The sequence below is a fragment of the Bufo gargarizans genome, chromosome 2, assembly GCF_014858855.1.
Source record: "Bufo gargarizans isolate SCDJY-AF-19 chromosome 2, ASM1485885v1, whole genome shotgun sequence".
Lineage (NCBI taxonomy): Eukaryota > Metazoa > Chordata > Amphibia > Anura > Bufonidae > Bufo > Bufo gargarizans.
Window position 1 is genome coordinate 6,132,691 of NC_058081.1, and position 18,312 is coordinate 6,151,002.

Consider the following 18,312-nt stretch of genomic DNA (forward strand, 5'->3'; position numbering starts at 1 on the left):
GGAAAAAGAGATAGAGAGACTGAGAGGGAGACAGAACGAGAGATAGGGAGACGGAAAGAGAGATAGAGAAAGACAGAAAAAAGGAGAGAAAGAAAGAAAGAAAAGAAAGAGAAAGGAGAGAAAGAATGAGGTAAAATTGAGGAAAGGAGTAGGACTAGTAGGACTAGGAGCCGGAGGAGAGGAAAAGTTCTCCTCCTTTCCTCCTCTAGTCTCTCCCCTTTCCTTCTCTCTCTCTCTCCCCTTCTTTCCTTCTCTTGGAGAAGGAAAGAGGGAGAGGGAGGAAGGAAAGAATGAGGGAGAGGGAGGAAGGAAAGAATGAGGAGAGAGGGAGGAAGGAAAGAAAGAAAGAATGAGGAGAGAGGGAGGAAGGAAAGAAAGAAAGAATGAGGAGAGAGGAGGAAGGAAAGAAAGAAAGAAAGAATGAGGAGAGAGGGAGGAAGGAAAGAATGAGGAGAGAGGGAGGAAAGAAGGAGGAGAGAGGGGAAAAAAAGGAAAGGAGGAGAGAGAGGGAAAAAGGGGAGGGAGAGGGAAAGGGAAAAGGGGAGGGAAAGGGAAAGGGAGGAAAGGGGAAGGGAAAAGGGGAGGGAAGGGAAAAGGGGAGGAAAGGGAAAGGGGAAGGGGAAAGGGAAGGGGAAGGGGGAAAAGGGGAGGGGAAGGGAAAAGGGGAGTCTGGCAGGGGAGACAGAGAAATAAAAAATTTCAGTGGCAGAGACAATGCTATAAACAAAATCTATAAAATTAAAAACACTGCTCAGCATTTGGGAACATGTAGATTTTTCTGTAAGAACACCAATTGATCTACATGGTCTGGTTTGAGGGCGCTTCTTTTTGCAGTTACCACATCTCCTGCAGTGGAGAAAACCCGCTCTGCAGACACGCTTGTACCTGGGATACACAAGTATTGCTTTGACAGCCGAGAAAGGAGGGGAAATATGACCTCATGCTCACGCCACCAGTTCAAAGGGTCCTCAGTGAGAGGCAGAGGTGGGGCTTTACAATAGTTTTCCATTTCCTCTTCAGCCTTGGCATAGGGGGTCTTTTTGGGTTCTATTGTACCTTCAGTGTCAGTGAAAGACTGTCCCAGCAAACTCACGAGCAGCGATCTGGCCTTTTTGGGAGGAGATGGTGGAGATTCAGAATGGTTGTCTTCGATGGGTGAACTGTCCTCTTCTTCCAGAGTTTGTTTTCTTCTAGGCACTTGATGATCCTCTTGTGTCCTCTCACTCTCATCTGATGTAATCTGTGTTTGAACAAAAAAGAAACGGAAAAAAAACAATAAGTAAAAACACAAATGTCAATGCCTTTGATTCTGATGGGGTGATGAAAAAGCACAGGAAACGGACAGTACAGTTCCCGCACCGCATCAGATTCAGAAGCGTGGTAGTGCTACTGTCGTTTCAAGAAGAAACATGATGGAATTCTTCAAATTAATTTAATTACCTCCAAGGATGCAGCTTCCTCAGTGACTCCTTTAAATATCTCCAATCTTTCTTCATCTGTGAGGATGAAAGGCAGTCCCTTAAAGCGAGGATCCAGTGCAGAGGCTGTATGAAGGATCTTCTTCTCGGCCTCACTGCTGTACCTCTTCTGGAGATCTGTTCTAATAGAATTCTTGATCTCATGGATCATGGGTGTGTCTCCCATCGTGTCTGTCATGCTCTGGAGAAGTTGTGCATTTATAGGGGCAATGAGAGAAACTGTTGGATTGCGCTCTTCTGACATCAGCATGGTTGCATCCTTCATTGGCTTTAATGCACTCACGGCGTCCTCTGCATTTGACACATCTGTTTCGTTTAGAGTGCAGAGATCGGACTCTCCTCTTCTGACTTCTGGAGACAGCAAGGTGGCACAGACTGCAGGTTGTTGTTCCAAGAACCTCTCGACCATGTCGTATGCACTGTTCCATCTTGTTGCCACATCAGTTATCAGCTTATGATTCTTCAGGCCAAGACATTTCTGTTTCTCTTTTAGACAGTGGCTTGCTCTAGTGCTGCGGTGAAAGAATGTGGATATCCGACGTACTCTGCCAAGAAGCCTAGAGAGAGTGGCCACTTTCAACGCTCGCTGGGATGCAAGATTCAGTGTATGGGCGAAGCATTTCACATGGGGGAATTTTCCAACTTGAGCTGCAACTATCATGTTTGACGCGTTGTCGGTCACAAGCACTACAGATTTATCGGACAGCTGCCATTCTTCCACAACATGAGAAAGTAGCTCTGCCAGATGAGCACCCGTGTGAGACTCATAAATGGCTCTCGTTTGCAGTACATGCGACAAAATCTGCCAGTCCTTACTAACGTAATGTGCTGTTATTGTAACATAAGACTCTGTCGTGACTGAAGTCCAGGAATCACACGTTATTGCGACTCGACTTGCTTGGCTCATTGATGCAATTATCTTAGCTTTGGTTTCGTGGTAGAGTGCAGGTATGACGTTTTCTGTAAAGTGACTTCGTGACGGGATCTTGTAACGCGGCTCTATCGTCTTCAAAAGGTAGCGAAACCCACTGTTTTCCACAACAGAGTAAGGGCGCAGGTCCTTCGCTATGAAAGCTGCCACAGCTTTTGTTATTCTCTTTACCTTTTCAGAGTTGGGCGGCAAAGTTGACTGTAACATTGCATCAATTCTTGGCTGATCTGGGTTCATTTCCTTGGTGGTGGTGGTGGTGGTAGGTTTTAGCATTTCTGGGTGAAAACGGCTGACGTGGTTTCTCAGATTAGTAGTATTCCCTAGATATTTAATTTTTGTGTGACAGATTTTACACACAGCGTATGACTTGTCCAATTCGTGCTTCCTACTTTTTTCATAAAAGCCAAAATGTTCCCAGATGTTTGCTTTTAAAAAGCTAGGTGCATTTTTTATCTCTCGTTCCTTTTGTTCTACTTATGCCATTTTTATTTACTAGCAAATGCAATGCATGCCAGGCATCTATGTGAATTTGTGAGTAGGGATGACACAAGTCTTGACGTGACGATGATGTTGTCAAACTCTGTCAGTTTGAAAAAAAATAAAATAAAAATTTGAGTGACTAAGCCTAAAGCCTGCCACGAGATCAACAGAAAAAGTAACACTGCTGGCTGCTGGTGGTGGAGCGATTCTCCTCCTGCCTGTGGTGGACTGGACTGAGCCTGAGGAGTGAGGAAAAACGGACAGGTGAGGTGACACAATTTTTTTTTTTAGGTACGGTAATAACAGGCAGTGACCAGCTGCAGTCTCTGTGAGTGGTGTATCTGTGTGATGGTCACCTACCTGTCACAACAAGGTGGCAGAGTCTGGCTGGCACGTGGCACCTGCGGGTCTCCTCTCCTGCTGCCTGTGATGGATGAAGGGACTCGGAGTGTGCGACACTAGGGGAGGGGGGTGTCACTGTCGTCACGTCAGCGGGAGGCGGGAAAGAAGGCGCCCAAAAACTTTTTTTTCCGACTCGGCTCTGCACGGCGGACACGACGCTGACGTCATCAACATGCATCGATTATTTAAAGCAACCGCATCGATGCAGAATCGCCGGGGGTCGAATCGCGATGCATCGCTGCATCGATTATATTCGACAGCCCTAATAGGCGGGCAAGTAGTGATAATGAGAGTCGTGTGGGAGCAGGAGTTGAGAGCGGTCAGGGACGCGGCCATGAGACGGGTGAGATGACATAAGTGACGAGTAGAGATGAGCAAATCAAATCCCACGAAATGGAATTCGTGGTCAGTGAATCGATTTAACCTGAAATAGTTAAAAAAAATAAAAGATTCAAACTTACCTCCTCCATTTGCTCACAACGGGCTGCTAGCCCCCATCTTTCTTAAAGATCTCGGCCGAAATCCCATGTGGCGCGAGATTACATCATTACGGAACTCCATCGGCAGGATTCCCTTCGAGTCCCTTACGGAAATGGCAGTTTGCATGCTGAGTTGCTTGCGTAGTGACAGTCATGTTATCACCATTCGGCAGAGTGATGACAACTGGCTCTCCACCATGTTCTACCATCGCTACCGGTCAAAAATGGGGACCTTTTTTCCACAGCTGAGAGGGAGAATAAACTGAACTACTATAGAGCATCCTATGTAGTCAGTTGGTCGCTGCATATTTGTGCCATCGCCCATCCTCATGAAGGCCTGAGCAGGGGGGAGGGGCGTGGTCTGGCCCTTTGCACTCATGCTCCACTGCCATGACTGCTGGACAAGGGTGGGGAGGACAGGAGCAGCACTAGCTCCATCAGCAGCAACTTGATCAGAGCTGAACCCGGACATCAGTCCATTTTCACCTAGGCAGCCCCCCTGACTTGAGCATCGGAGCAGTTCATGCTCCGATGATCTGCTTTGCCCTGTGCTAAATTGTGCAGGGCAAAGGCATTTTTAGGAGTTCCGGTGACGTACCGGGGCTCTCCATGAGGCTGCCAGGAAGCCCGGCGATGTCACTGGCACTGATGGGCGGGCTTTAGCGCTGCCCTAGCCAGTAAAATGGCTAGGGCAGCGCTAAAGCCTGCCCATCAGAGCCGGTGACGTCACCGAACACACTTCCGGGCGGAAGTGATATGATAAAAAAAGAGCTGGATCACGCAGGACAAGGGAGCGCATCGGAGCATAAGATGCTCCGATGCTAGCCTCAGGCATGCTGCCGGGGTGAAAATAAGGGTATGTCAGAGTTCAGCTCTGAACCCGGACAACCCCTTTAAGTCTGGAGTCTCTAATGAGCACTTTCTTTCACCTGTCTACTGAAGAAAGATCCACCAGCATCAGCAGCAAGACATGGAGTAAAACCTGAACCAGCAAATGGTGGCATAATTGGACTGCACCCTGCTGCCTCAGATAGCAGATCCCCTGGACTACTGGGCAGCCAAAGTTGATTTCTGTCCGCAATTGGTCGATTTTACCCTGGACAAGCTTTCCTGCCTGGCCAGTAGGGTGGCATCTGAATAGGTGTTTAGTGCATTGGGGGCATAGTTACCCAAAGGATAACATGCCTTGCTTCCAAAAATGTTGAGAGACTCACCTTTGTAAAGATGAATCAGGCATGGATCAGCCAGAAATTCCACACATTAGTACCTGATGCATCAGACTAGATCATTCTGACAGTAATGTTCTGACTGCAGTGTACTGCCACACCAGAACATTGTGAAAAATGGCCTGTTAAATCTGGCCACGTGCTTCAACCACTATTCTGATGCTGCCACCCACCTGATTCCACACACCTGCTGCCTCTGCTGCCATCTTATCCTACTACCACCCACCATCTTGTGCTGTTACTGCCACTGCTGTTGCCCCCCACCACCCCACTTTGTGACTGGGCCACTATGTTAACTCCTCATGTTGTTGCCCCCCCCCACTTCCCCACTATGAGTCTGCGCGACTATGTTGACTCCCTATGCTGTTGCCACCCTTCCCACTCTGATACTAGGCCATTATGTTGACCTCTCATGCTGTTGCCACCCTTCCCACTATATTATTGGGCCATTGTGTTGACTCCTTATGCTGTTGCCACCCTCCCCACTATAATAATGGGCCATTGTGTTGACTCCTTATGCTGTTGCCACCCTCCCTACTATATTATTGGGCCACTATGTTGAATCATCATGCTGTTGTCCCGCTCACCACTCTGTGACTAGGTCACCATTAGAGATGAGCACCTTTTTCAAAAATTATATTCGCAAGTTCGAATTTATTTGCGGCAAATCGTGTTAAAAAAAGTCTATTCCCTGGCCTCAGAGAGCCTTTATAGTGGTGTAGAACACTGTGCCTTGCCATAACACTTTTGACCAGTAATACACGCCACAAAAAGCTTTAGAACATATAACTGCACCACTGAAAGGCAAATACTTTTTTTGTGCCACTAATACACCCTATTACCCAGACTGTAACCTCCCCTACTGAACCCTTTTCAACATAAATACTGTGGAATTATTCCTCCCTATCCTTTCCCTACACATAGAATAATCTTTCCCTGCACTTGTTAATTGCTTTTTCAGCACAATTAAGTTTTTTTTTCTAACACTGTCCCTAGCGCCTGCAGACATCTCTACCTGCACTCAGTACACTGGTAAATTGCTAAATCTAAGATGGCTGCCACTATTTATAGGGCTGTGACATCACAGGGCTGGCTGGCTTCTGATTGGATTCATACATGCATGGCATTATGGGTGATCCCGCCTTACCAGAGTTCCTTTCTCCATGTCCTCACATGTGCAGCAGCTATTTTAGGGAAAAAATGCCATTCGTTACCACGAAGCGCAAGGAAGTTCGGCTTCAGTGCAAATTTAATTTTTCCTGAAATTCGGATCGAATTCCACTTGGTCAACTTTGATTTGCTCATCTCTAGTCACTATGTTGACTCCTCATGCTGTTGCCACCCTCACCACTCTGTGACTAGGCCATTGTGTTGACTCCTCATGCAGTTGCCACCCTTACCACTCTGTGACTGGGCTACCATGTTGACTCCTCATGCAGTTGCCACCCTTACCACTCTGTGACTGGGCTACCATGTTGACTCCTCATGCTGTTTCCACCCTCACGATTCTGTGACAGGGCCTTATTGACATCACTGTTTATTTTACCCTTCTTCTGTTCTGTCAGAAGAACTGAAAAATGAAAAACACAACGGATTCTGTCTTTGGAGCATCCATAAGGCGTTTGTCACACAGTCAGTGTTTTGCATCATGATTTGCTCCTAAATTTGGAAGTCAAAAGCAGGAGTAGGTCCAAAACACAGAAGAGATGTAAATATTCCCATGTGCTATCTTTGTTTTGGACCTACTCATGTTTTTATTTAGTCTTACCAATACTGATCAAATACTGATGCAAAAAACTGACCAAATACTGATCACGTGATAGAGGCCATTAATGTCCTGCAGGACGTCTTTTCCTTCTCAATAACACCATTTTCGGAGGCAAATGTTCAAAACTCATGCATATTGAGCATGAGGCCTCTATCACACGGGCAGTATTTTGCATCATGATTTGGAAGCCAAAAGCAGGAGTGGGTACAAAACACAGAAGCAAATAAGCATTAAATTCCACTCACCACTTTATGTTGCAATAGCATATCCATAAACCGTGTCCATACTTGGTTTCCAGGAAACACTGATTTGCAACAGATTCAAGACATGATTTGTTTTTTGGGTGGTTGTTCTTATGACGGATCAGAAGAAGGGCAAAATAAGCAGTGCCATCAACACAAACTCACTGCTGATCCACTCTGTCATGGGGCGACTACTTGAATCAGCGTGTAACAAACCAGGTTCTGTAGAAATCTATGTGGAATCAGCTGAAGACGGTGAAAAAGGAGTGCGCTTCTTCACTCTATAGCATAATTTTGGGCCATGGTTCTTTATACCTGGCGCTAACATTGACCTGTAAGCTGAGTTCACACTTCAGTTATTTGGTAATTTTTTGACCAGTAACTGATCAGTTATTTGGTCATTTTTTGACCCGTAACTGACCAAATGAGTGAAGTGTGAACTGAGTCTAAGAGTGACACCTGTCACCTGCTTGTCATAATGAAGCACAGGAACAGTTTCACTACCACAGTGGACTAGCTATATACACTGAGCAAAAATATAAACACGACACTTTCGGTTTTGCTCCCATTTTGCATGAGCTGAACTCAAAGATCTGAAACATTTTCTACAGACACAAAAGAGCCATTACTCTCCAATATTGTTCACAAATCTGTCTAAATCTGTGTTAGTGAGCACTTCTCCTTTGCCGAGATAATCCATCCCACCTCACAGGTGTGGCATATCAAGGTGCTGATTAGACAGCATGAACATTGCACAGGTGTGCCTTAGACTGCGCACAATAAAAGTACACTCTGAAATGTGCCGTTTGATCACACAGAACAATGCCACAGATGTCACAACGTTTGTGGGAGCGTGCAGTTGGCATGCCGACTGCAGGAATGTCTACCAGAGCTGTTGCCCATGCAATGAATGCTCATTTCTCTACCATAAACAATCTCCAAAGGCGTTTCAGAGAATTTGGCAGAACATCCAACCGGCCTCACAACCGCAGACCACGTGTAACCACACCAGCCCAGGACCTCCACATCCAGCATGTTCACCTCCATGGTCGTCTGAGACCAGCCACCCGGACAGCTGCAGCAACAATCGATTTGCATAACCAAAGAATTTCTGCACAAACTGTCAGAAACCGTCTCAGGGAAGCTCCTCTGCAGCTCGTCGTCCTCATCTGGGTCTGGACCTGACTGCAGTTCGTCGTCATAACCCACTTGAGTGGGCAAATGCTCACATTCGATAGCGTCTGGCACTTTAGAGAGGTATTCTATTCACGGATGAGTCCCGGTTTTCACTGTTCAGGGCAGGTGGCGGACAGCGTGTGTGGCGTCGTGTGGGTGAGCGGTTTGCTGACGTCAACATTGTGGGTTGAGTGGCCCATGGTGGCGGTGGGGTTCTGGAATGGGCAGGCGTATGTTATGGACAACGAACATAGGTGCATTTTATTGATGGCACTTTGAATGCACAGAAATACCGTGACAAGATCCTGAAGCCCATTGTTGTGCCATTCATCCACGACCATCACCTCCTGTTTTAGCATGATAATGCACGGTCCCATATTGCAAGGATCCGTACTAGTGATGATCAAGCACCAAAGTATTCGGTTGTTCGACCCAAACACATTGCTATATCCGTGTGCCCGGTTGAGCACCCGAGTATAATGGAAGTCAATGGGAGACAACCATGCACCCCCTGCTCTGAAGAGAGGAGGGTGCCTGGTCCATTGGAAAAGGTCAGAAAGTGACAGAAACACCACCAAAATGGATCGGGAACAGCATGGGGATGATGTCTGGATGCATCTTGGACTCCCAGGTTGCTGCAGGGAACCACGTTGTCCGAGTTTAATGCCACTTTTACAGACTTGACAAAAATACGCACAAAACCCGCCAAAAAATCTATTTTACAGGAAAAATTGTTAGGAAACATTCTTTCCAGTATATTCAATTGTATATAAAGTGCAAGTGCTGCAAAAAATTACAAGCAAGAGGCACTCTGAAACAGCCTGTATATCACATAAAGGAGGGCCTCATTTACATTGTGGTACAATTGTTCAGGTAGTGGGACTCCTACACTCATAAAGCCTATGCACAAAGTTAAAGGGCTGCCAAAAAATTACAAGGGACCGGCACTCCAAAACACCCTTTGTCACACATAAAGGAGGGCATCATACACACCCTTCAAAAATTATGATTGATGGCCTGCTGGTGACCCTCAAAAACATTTGGAGCAAGGGTCTGCTGATCTGACCATCTAAAACATTAGGGGCGAGGGCCTGCTGCCTCATTGATGACTCTACATAACCTCTGGGCGATTGAACGTCCCCGTGACGGCGACAATCCATTTGGATGTCTGCCCTATCAACTTTCGATGTTCTTTTCTGCTCCTACCATGGTGATCACGGGTAACGGAGAATCAAGGTTCGATGCCGGAGAGGGAGTTTGAGAAAGAGATACCACATCCAAGGAAGGTCAAGGGCTGAAATCTGATTGGCTGTTGTTGCTTTGCCACTTTTTTTTTCCTAATTATGAACCACCCAGAGAGGGTGGGTCAAGTTATTAAAGCACAAAATTCCAAGGAAGGCAGCAGGCGCGCAGCAATTACCCACTCCCGACTCAGGGAGGTAGTGATGATAAATAACAATACAGCACTCCTAAGCGGCTCTGTTATTGGAATGTGTACACTTTCCATTAAGGAGGATATATTGGCGGGCAAGTCTGGTGCCAGCAGCCAACTTGCTCCCGGCCTCCACTCCAGTGTGCCATTATAGTGAGGATTGTGTTGACCAGACTCTTGGCTACTGAGACTGGACTTGTAGGTGAGGGCCTGCTGCCGCTTTGTTGTCTCTAGATAACTTCTAGGCGATCGCACGTCCCCGTGACGGCGACAATCCAACTTTGTCTGTAATATCAACTTTGGAGCAATTTTTCAACAAGGACCTTCTGGTATAGCACTGTTTTGCTTGTCCTCTCCACCAGAGGAATGAGAGATGTGAAGCTCTCTTTGCAGCAGGGGTCGAGATGGGTGAAAAACCAGTAATCTGTGTTGTCTAAAATGCATTTAACACGCGGGTCATGGGAAAGGCAGCCTAACATGAAGTCAGCCATGTGTGCCAGAGTACCAACAGGCAAGACTTTGGTGTCATCATCAGAAGGTGAAGGTGTAAAAGATTTTAGATGAGGGCCTGCAGGTGAGCTGACCCTTTAAAACATTATATGCGAGGGCCTGCAGTTGAGCTGACCCTGTAATAGATTTTAGGTGAGGGCATGAAGTTGAGCTGACCCTGTAAAACATTATATACAAGGGTCTGCTGCTGAGCTGACCCTCTAAAACATTAGTGGCGAGGGCCTGCTGGTGAGCTGACGCTCTAAAACATTATATGTGAGTGCCTGCTGGTGAGCTGATGCTCGAAAACATTATATGTGAGGGCCTGCAGGTGAGCTGACCCTGTAAAACATTATATGTGATGGCCTGCTGCTAAGCAGACCCTCTAAAACATTAGGGGCAAGGGCCTGCTAGTGAGCTGATGCTCTAAAACATTATATGCGAGTGCCTGCTGGTGAGCTGACGCTCAAAAACATTATATGCAAAGGCCTGCAGGTGAGCTGACCCTGTAAAACATTATATGCGAGGGCCTGCTGCTGAGCTGACCCTCTAAAACATTAGGGGCGAGGGCCTGCTGGTGAGCTGACCCTGTAAAACATTATATGCGAGGGCCTGCTGCTGAGCTGACCCTCTAAAACATTAGGGGTGAGGGCCTGCTGGTGAGCTGACCCTATTAAAAAAATTAGAGTGGAGGGAATATATACAATCTGGATGAGGAGGAGGAGGAGGAGAAAACAAGATTTAACCATATACTCTTTTTTTTGTGGTGGAAAAGGTGCATGGGAATACACTACAGTAGATTGAGTACATTATAAATGATAGATTGAAATTGCCTGTATGTTCATCATCAGCTCAGTTCTCCTCTGGTGGAGTTGAGAAGTCAGGGGCAATCCAGGCCTTGTTGAGTCAACCTGTCAGCATTGCAGTGGACAGTGGACAAGCGGATATGCTTATCTGTTATAATGCCACCAGCAGCACTAAATACACGCTCAGAGAAAACGCTGGCGGCAGGGCAGGCCAGCACCTCCAAGGCGTAGAACGCAAGTTCGTGCCACGTGTCCAGCTTGGACACCCAATAGTTGTAAGGCACTGAGGGCTCATTTAAGACGCTGACACGGTCAGCTATGTATTCCTTCACCATCTTCTAAAACTTTTCCCTCCTTGTATCACTAGGCCGCGCTTCAGGGTGAGGTTGCTAGCAGGGTGTTATGAAAGTGTGCCATGCCTTGAAGAGTGTTGCCCTGCCTTTGTTGGAACTGCTGTGTGTTCCCCTTGTCTCCCTTCCTCGGGTTCCTAAGGAAGTACGGACTCTGCCGGCTGCGTTGTCAGATGGAAAATTTTGGCGCAATCTCTAAACAAGTACCTTCTGGTATTGCACAGTTTTACTCGTCCTCTCCACCACAGGAATGAGAGATAAGAAGTTCTCTTTGTAGCGGGGGCCAAAAAGGGTAAACACCCAGTAATCTGTGTTATCTAAAATGCGTAAAACGCGAGGGTCGCGGGAAAGGCAGCCTAACATGAAGTCAGCCATGTGTACCAGAGTACCAACAGGCAAGACGTTGATGTCGACATCAGGATGACTCTCCATCTCCTCATCCTTCTCCTCTTCTGCCCATCCAGGCTGAACAGATGGAATTAAAGTTCCATGGGTACTACCCTGTGTAGCAGATGCAACTTTCTCCAGCTCCTCCTCTCCTTCATGGTCCAAATCGCACTGAGAAGACGAACTGTGGGTGGTCTGGCTATCACCCTGTTTAATGTCTACCCCCATTTCTTCATCTGCCAAATTCAGAGCGTTGTCCTTAATTGTGAGCAGTGATCGTTTGAGTAGACACAGCAGTGGGATGGTTACGCTGATGATAGCGTTATTGCCACTAACGATCTGTGTGGATTCATCAAAGTTTTTTAAAACCTAACAGAGGTCTGACATCAATGCCCACTGATCGCTTGTGAATAGTGTCAGTTGACTGGAAAGGCGACGACCATGTTGCAGCTGGAATTCCACAACTGCCCTGTGCTGCTCACAAAGCCTGTCCAACATGTGGAATGTAGAGTTCCAGCGAGTGCTCAAGTCGCACAACAGTCAGTAAGCTGGAAGCCGAAAGTGCTGCTGCAGTGTTCACAGACCGGCTGAAGCTGTGGACGACTTGCGGAAATGGGCACACACACGGCGCACCTTCACTAGTATCTCTGGCAAATTGGAATAGGTTTTGATAAACCACTGAACCACTAAGTTTAAGACTTGGGCTAGGCATGGGATGTGTGTCAAGTTGCTGAGCTCCAAAGCTGCCACCAAGTTACGGCCATTGTCAGACACAACCATGCCTGGTTGCAGGTTGAGTGGCGGGAGCCACAGCTCAGTCTGATCCCTTATACCTAGCCACAGCTCTGCGGCAGTGGGCTGTTTGTCCCCTAAGCAGATCAACTTTAGCACGGACTGTTGATGCTTACCCACACAGCAGTGCTACACTGCTTACAGCTAGCAAATGATGGCTGACTGCTGCTGGAGGTGGAAGTGGAGGAGGAGGCAGCGGAGGAAGAAAAGTGGGGGTTGGAGACAGTAACATAGCTTTTGGCGGAGACCCTGATGGACGTAGGGCCCGCAATCCTGGGCGTGGGTAGCACCTGTGCCATCCCAGGGTACGACTCACACCTGGCCTTCACAATATTTACCCAGTGTGCCGTCAGGGAAATGTAGCATCCCTGGCCACCAGCACTTGCCCATGTGTCCGTGGTTAAGTGGACCTTCACAGTAATTGCGTTGGTCAGGGCACGGGTGATGTTCTGGGACACATGCTATTGTAAGGCGGGAACAGCACACCGTAAAAAATAGTGGCGGCTGGGGACTGCGTACCGAGGGATGGCCGCCGGCATCAGGCTGCGGAAGGCCTCAGTGTTCACAAGTCTAAAAGGCAACATTTCAAGGCCCAGTAATTATGAAAGTTGTGCATTTAGTGCTATGGCCTGTGGGTGGGTGGGTGGGTATTTGCGCTTGCGTTCAAATGCCTGGGGTAATGACATTTGGACACTGTGCTGGGACAAGGAAGTGGATGTGGTCGCTGATGGTTAATGCGAAGGTCCAGGTGCAGGGCGAGGGGCATCCGGGCCTGCACCCTTGACAGGGAATTGGCCAGCAGTGCGTAACACAGGGGAAGAGGAGGCAGTGGTGTGACCCGCAGACCCAGATTGTGGATCCAGGTGTTCGGCCCACTTGTTAGGGTGCTTGGATGCCATGTGGCACATCATGCTGGTGGTGGTGAGGTTGCTAGTGTTCACACCCTGGCTCATTTTAGTACGGCACAAGTTGCAAACTACCACTCTTTTGTCGTCTGCACTTTCCTCAAAAAAGCGTCCACCACCTCCTCTTCCACTTCCTCACTCTGCTCATCCTCCTGACTTGACCTAACCACAACCTTAGTTATTGACAACTGTGTCTCATCATCATCCACCTAGTGAACGAATGATTGCCGTTAACCACCGTCATCTTCTTGAGACTGTGAAGCCTCAAGAGGTTGGGAATCCGGGCACAATATCTCAGGTCCCTCTTCAAGCATGCTGGGTGCAAGGGCCAAATGTAATAGTGCCGCTGGAAAGAGCTCTTCGGAATATCCGAGTGTGGGATCCCTCGTTTGGCAAGCCTCTCCATTGTAGGAGGAAGGATGACCAGAGTGAGGATTCAGTTGACCAGATTCTTGGCTACAGAGACTGGACTTGGTGGAAGAGAGGGTGGCGCTTAACTGACTGGACGCATTATCTTCATCAATTGAACCGACCATTTGTTCACACTGGTCAGACTTGGACAGTGTTGTCCTGTGCCGCCCAGCTAAGTTGGACATGGAGCTGGGTACGGTGGATTTTTTTTTTTTCTGGTGCACTGGCAGCAGGCACAGTTTCATTGCAACCAGGGCCACGGCCTCTGCGTGAACTATCAGCATCACGCCCACTTCCCCGTCCTTTAGTGCTCGCCTTGTTCATATTAATTGTCACTAGATGTGGCACAGATTGTTTTACAGTCCGCTAAAGACACAGTTTTCTGATGCAGGACAGTGAAACCCACAGAATATGGACACTATATTAGGCCCAGATTAGTTAAATTTTCTCTAAAGGAACTGTTTTTGGATGGAGTACTGTATATGTCACAGAAAGCCACACACTATGGACAGTAGATTAGGCCAAGATTTTTGGAATTTGCAATACAAACACAGTTTTCTGATGCAGGACAGTATATGTCTCAGAAACACACAGAATATGGACACTATTTTAGGCCCAGATTATTGGAATCTGCGGTACAGACACTGTTTTCTGATGTAGTTTATACAGACGTGGACAAAATTGTTGGTACCCTTTGGTCAATGAAAGAAAAAGTCACAATGGTCACAGAAATAACTTTAATCTGACAAAAGTAATAATAAATTAAAATTCTATAAATGTTAACCAATGAAAGTCAGACATTGTTTTTCAACCATGCTTCAACAGAATTATGTAAAAAAATAAACTCATGAAACAGGCATGGACAAAAATGATGGTACCCCTAACTTAATATTTTGTTGCGCAACCTTTTGAGGCAATCACTGCAATCAAACGCTTCCTGTAACTGTCAATGAGACATCTGCACCTCTCAGCAGGTATTTTGGCCCACTCCTCATGAGCAAACTGCTCCAGTTGTGTCCGGTTTGAAGGGTGCCTTTTCCAGACTGCATGTTTCAGCTCCTTCCAAAGATGCTCAATAGGATTGAGGTCAGGGCTCATAGAAGGCCACTTTAGAATAGTCCAATTTTTTCCTCTTAGCCATTCTTGGGTGTTTTTAGCGGTGTGTTTTGGGTCATTGTCCTGTTGCAAGACCCATGACCTGCCACTGAGACCAAGCTTTCTGACACTGGCTAGTACATTTCTCTCTAGAATTCCTTGATAGTCTTGAGATTTCATTGTACCCTGCACAGATTCAAGACACCCTGTGCCAGACGCAGCAAAGCAGCCCCAGAACATAACAGAGCCTCCTCCATGTTTCACAGTAGGGACAGTGTTCTTTTCTTGATATGCTTCATTTTTTCGTCTGTGAACATACAGCTGATGTGCCTTGGCAAAAACTTCGATTTTTGTCTCATCTGTCCACAGGACATTCTCCCAGAAGCTTTGTGGCTTGTCAACATGTAGTTTGGCATATTCCAGTCTTGCTTTTTTATGATTCGTTTTCAACAATGGTGTCCTCCTTGGTCGTCTCCCATGTAGTCCACTTTGGCTCAAACAACGACGGATGGTGCGATCTGACACTGATGTTCCTTGAGCATGAAGTTCACCTTGAATCTCTTTAGAAGTCTTTCTAGGCTCTTTTGTTACCATTCGGATTATCCGTCTCTTAGATTTGTCATCAATTTTCCTCCTGCGGCCACGTCCAGGGAGGTTGGCTACAGTCCCATGGATCTTAAACTTATGAATAATATGTGCAACTGTACTCACAGGAACATCTAGTTGCTTGGAGATGGTCTTATAGCCTTTACCTTTAACATGCTTGTCTATAATTTTCTTTCTGATCTCTTGAGACAGCTCTTTCCTTTGCTTCCTCTGGTCCATGTCGAGTGTGGTACACACCATATCACCAAACAACACAGTGATTACCTGGAGCCATATATATAGGCCCAATGGCTGATTACAAGGTTGTAGACACCTGTGATGCTAATTAGTGGACACACCTTGAATTAACATGTCCCTTTGGTCACATTATGTTCTGTGTTTTCTAGGGGTACCATCATTTTTGTCCATGCCTGTTTCATGAGTTTATTTTTTTACATAATTCTGTTGAAGCATGGTTGAAAAACAATGTCTGACTTTCATTGGTTAACATTTATAGAATTTTAATTTATTATTACTTTTGTCAGATTAAAGTTATTTCTGTGACCATTGTGACTTTTTCTTTCATTGACCAAAGGGTACCAACAATTTTGTCCACGTCTGTATATATATTTTTCACTATAACGGGGCCTGACAACTACACAAGGTGTTGAAGCACAGATCACTCAATTCACGGATTACACCATTGACAGCAAAAATGTGGATAGATTATGGGAATAAAAATAGTGTTTTCTGTATTATAATTTTTCCCTATATCTAGGCCTGACAACCACACAAGGTGTTGAAGCGCAGATCACACAATTCACGGATTACACCGTTGACAGCAAAAATGCGGATAGATTATGGGGAAAAAATTTTTGTTTTCTGTATTATAATTTTTTTCCTATATCTGGGCCTGACAACCACACAAGGTTTTGAAGCGCGGATCACACAATTCATGGATTGCACCGTTAACAGCAAAAATGTGGATAAATTATGGGGGAAAAAATTGTGTTTTCTGTATTATAATTTTTTCCCTGTAGCTTGGCCTGACAACCACACAAGGTGTTACATAGAAACATAGAATGTGTCGGCAGATAAGAACCATTTGGCCCATCTAGTCTGCCCAATATATCTGAATCCTATGAATAGCCCCGGCCCTATCTTATATGAAGGATGGCCTTATGCCTATCCCATGCATGCTTAAACTCCTTCACTGTATTTGCAGCTACCACTTCTGCAGGAAGGCTATTCCATGCATCCACTACCCTCTCAGTAAAGTAATACTTCCTGATATTACTTTTAAACCTTTGCCCCTCTAATTTAAAACTGTGTCCTCTTGTGGTAGTTTTTCTTCTTTTAAATATGCTCTCCTCCTTTACCGAGTTGATTCCCTTTATGTATTTAAAAGTTTCTATCATATCCCCTCGGTCTCTTCTTTCTTCCAAGCTATACATATTAAGGTCTTTTAACCTTTCCTGGTAAGTTTTATCCTGCAATCCATGGACCAGTTTAGTAGCTCTTCTCTGAACTCTCTCTAGAGTATCTATATCCTTCTGGAGATATGGCCTCCAGTACTGCGCACAATACTCCAAGTGAGGTCTCACTAGTGATCTGTACAGCGGCATAAGCACTTCACTCTTTCTACTGCTTATACCTCTCCCTATACATCCAAGCATTCTGCTTGCATTTCGTGCTGCTTTATTACATTGTCTTCCCACCTTTAAGTCTTCTGAAATAATTACTCCTAAATCCCTTTCCTCAGATACTGAGGTCAGGACTGTGTCGAATATTCTATATTCTGCCCTTGGGTTTTTACGCCCCAGGTGCATTATCTTGCACTTATCCACATTAAATTTCAGTTGCCAGAGTTCTGACCATTCTTCTAGTTTTCCTAAATCCTTTTCCATTTGGCGTTTCCCTCCAGGAACATCAACCCTGTTACATATCTTTGTGTCATCAGCAAAAAGACAAACCTTACCATCGAGGCCTTTTGCAATATCACTTATGAAGATATTAAACAAAATTGGTCCCAGTACAGATCCCTGTGGAACCCCACTGGTAACATGACCTTGTTTTGAATGTTCTCCATTGACTACAACCCTCTGTTGCCTGTCACTCAGCCACTGCCTAATCCACTCAACAATATGGGAGTCCATGCTCAATGACTGCAGTTTATTGATAAGTCTTCTATGTGGGACAGTGTCAAAAGCCTTACTAAAATCTAGATATGCGATGTCTACTGCACCTCCACCGTCTATTATTTTAGTCACCCAGTCAAAAAAATCTATAAGATTTGTTTGACATGATCTCCCTGAAGTAAACCCATGCTGTTTTTCATCTTGCAATCCATGGGATTTTAGATGTTCCACAATCCTATCCTTTAATAGGGTTTCCATTAATTTGCCTACTATTGATGTCAGACTCACTGGTCTATAGTTGCTCGATTCCTCCCTACTACCTTTCTTGTGAATGAAGCACAGATCAGCAATTCACAGATTACACTGTTGCCAGCAAAAATGTGGATAGATTATGGGAAATAATTGTTTTCACTAATATTCTTCCTGTCTCTGGCCCTGACACACAGAAGGTATTGCTTTATGCCCCTGACACACAGAAGGTATTGCTGCACAGATGTCACAAGTCACTGCAGACACCCTCTATATAGAAAAATAATCGCTATTTCACAAAGTATAAAAAAGAAATTGAGTACTACTTTGCACAATTAAATTGCTGCCACCACACACAATAGTCCTTAAAAGGACTTTTGGGTCTTTGAAACGTTATTCACTGGAATATATTGCGATCACAATCTCCCTACACAATCTGTCCCTTCCTAAGCGCAGCTCTCCTTGACTTGCAATGAGGCGAACTCGCGTGA

General features: G+C 45.9%; 1 protein-coding gene across 1 annotated transcript; it reads right to left on the reverse strand.

Moving 5' to 3' along the window:
- Positions 1–669: 669 nt before the first annotated feature.
- On the reverse strand, positions 670–2,797 carry LOC122929216 (E3 SUMO-protein ligase ZBED1-like). The gene is made up of 2 exons (XM_044282719.1): positions 1,441–2,797; positions 670–1,240 (listed from the first exon to the last, which is right to left on the reverse strand). Exons 1-2 carry the CDS (start codon positions 2,680–2,682, stop codon positions 752–754), a joined length of 1,731 nt encoding a protein of 576 aa, XP_044138654.1. The 5' UTR covers positions 2,683–2,797; the 3' UTR covers positions 670–751.
- Positions 2,798–18,312: the final 15,515 nt, after the last annotated feature.

What these genes read in the sequence shown, in the direction of transcription:
- LOC122929216 (XM_044282719.1), bottom strand. Translation starts at nt 2,682, where the DNA reads ATGCTAAAACCTACCACCACCACCACCACCAAGGAAATGAACCCAGAT. An exon ending in AGGAAGCTGCATCCTTGGAG is followed by an intron (nt 1,241 to 1,440) that starts GTAATTAAATTA and finishes GTTCAAACACAG; the next exon opens with ATTACATCAGATGAGAGTGA.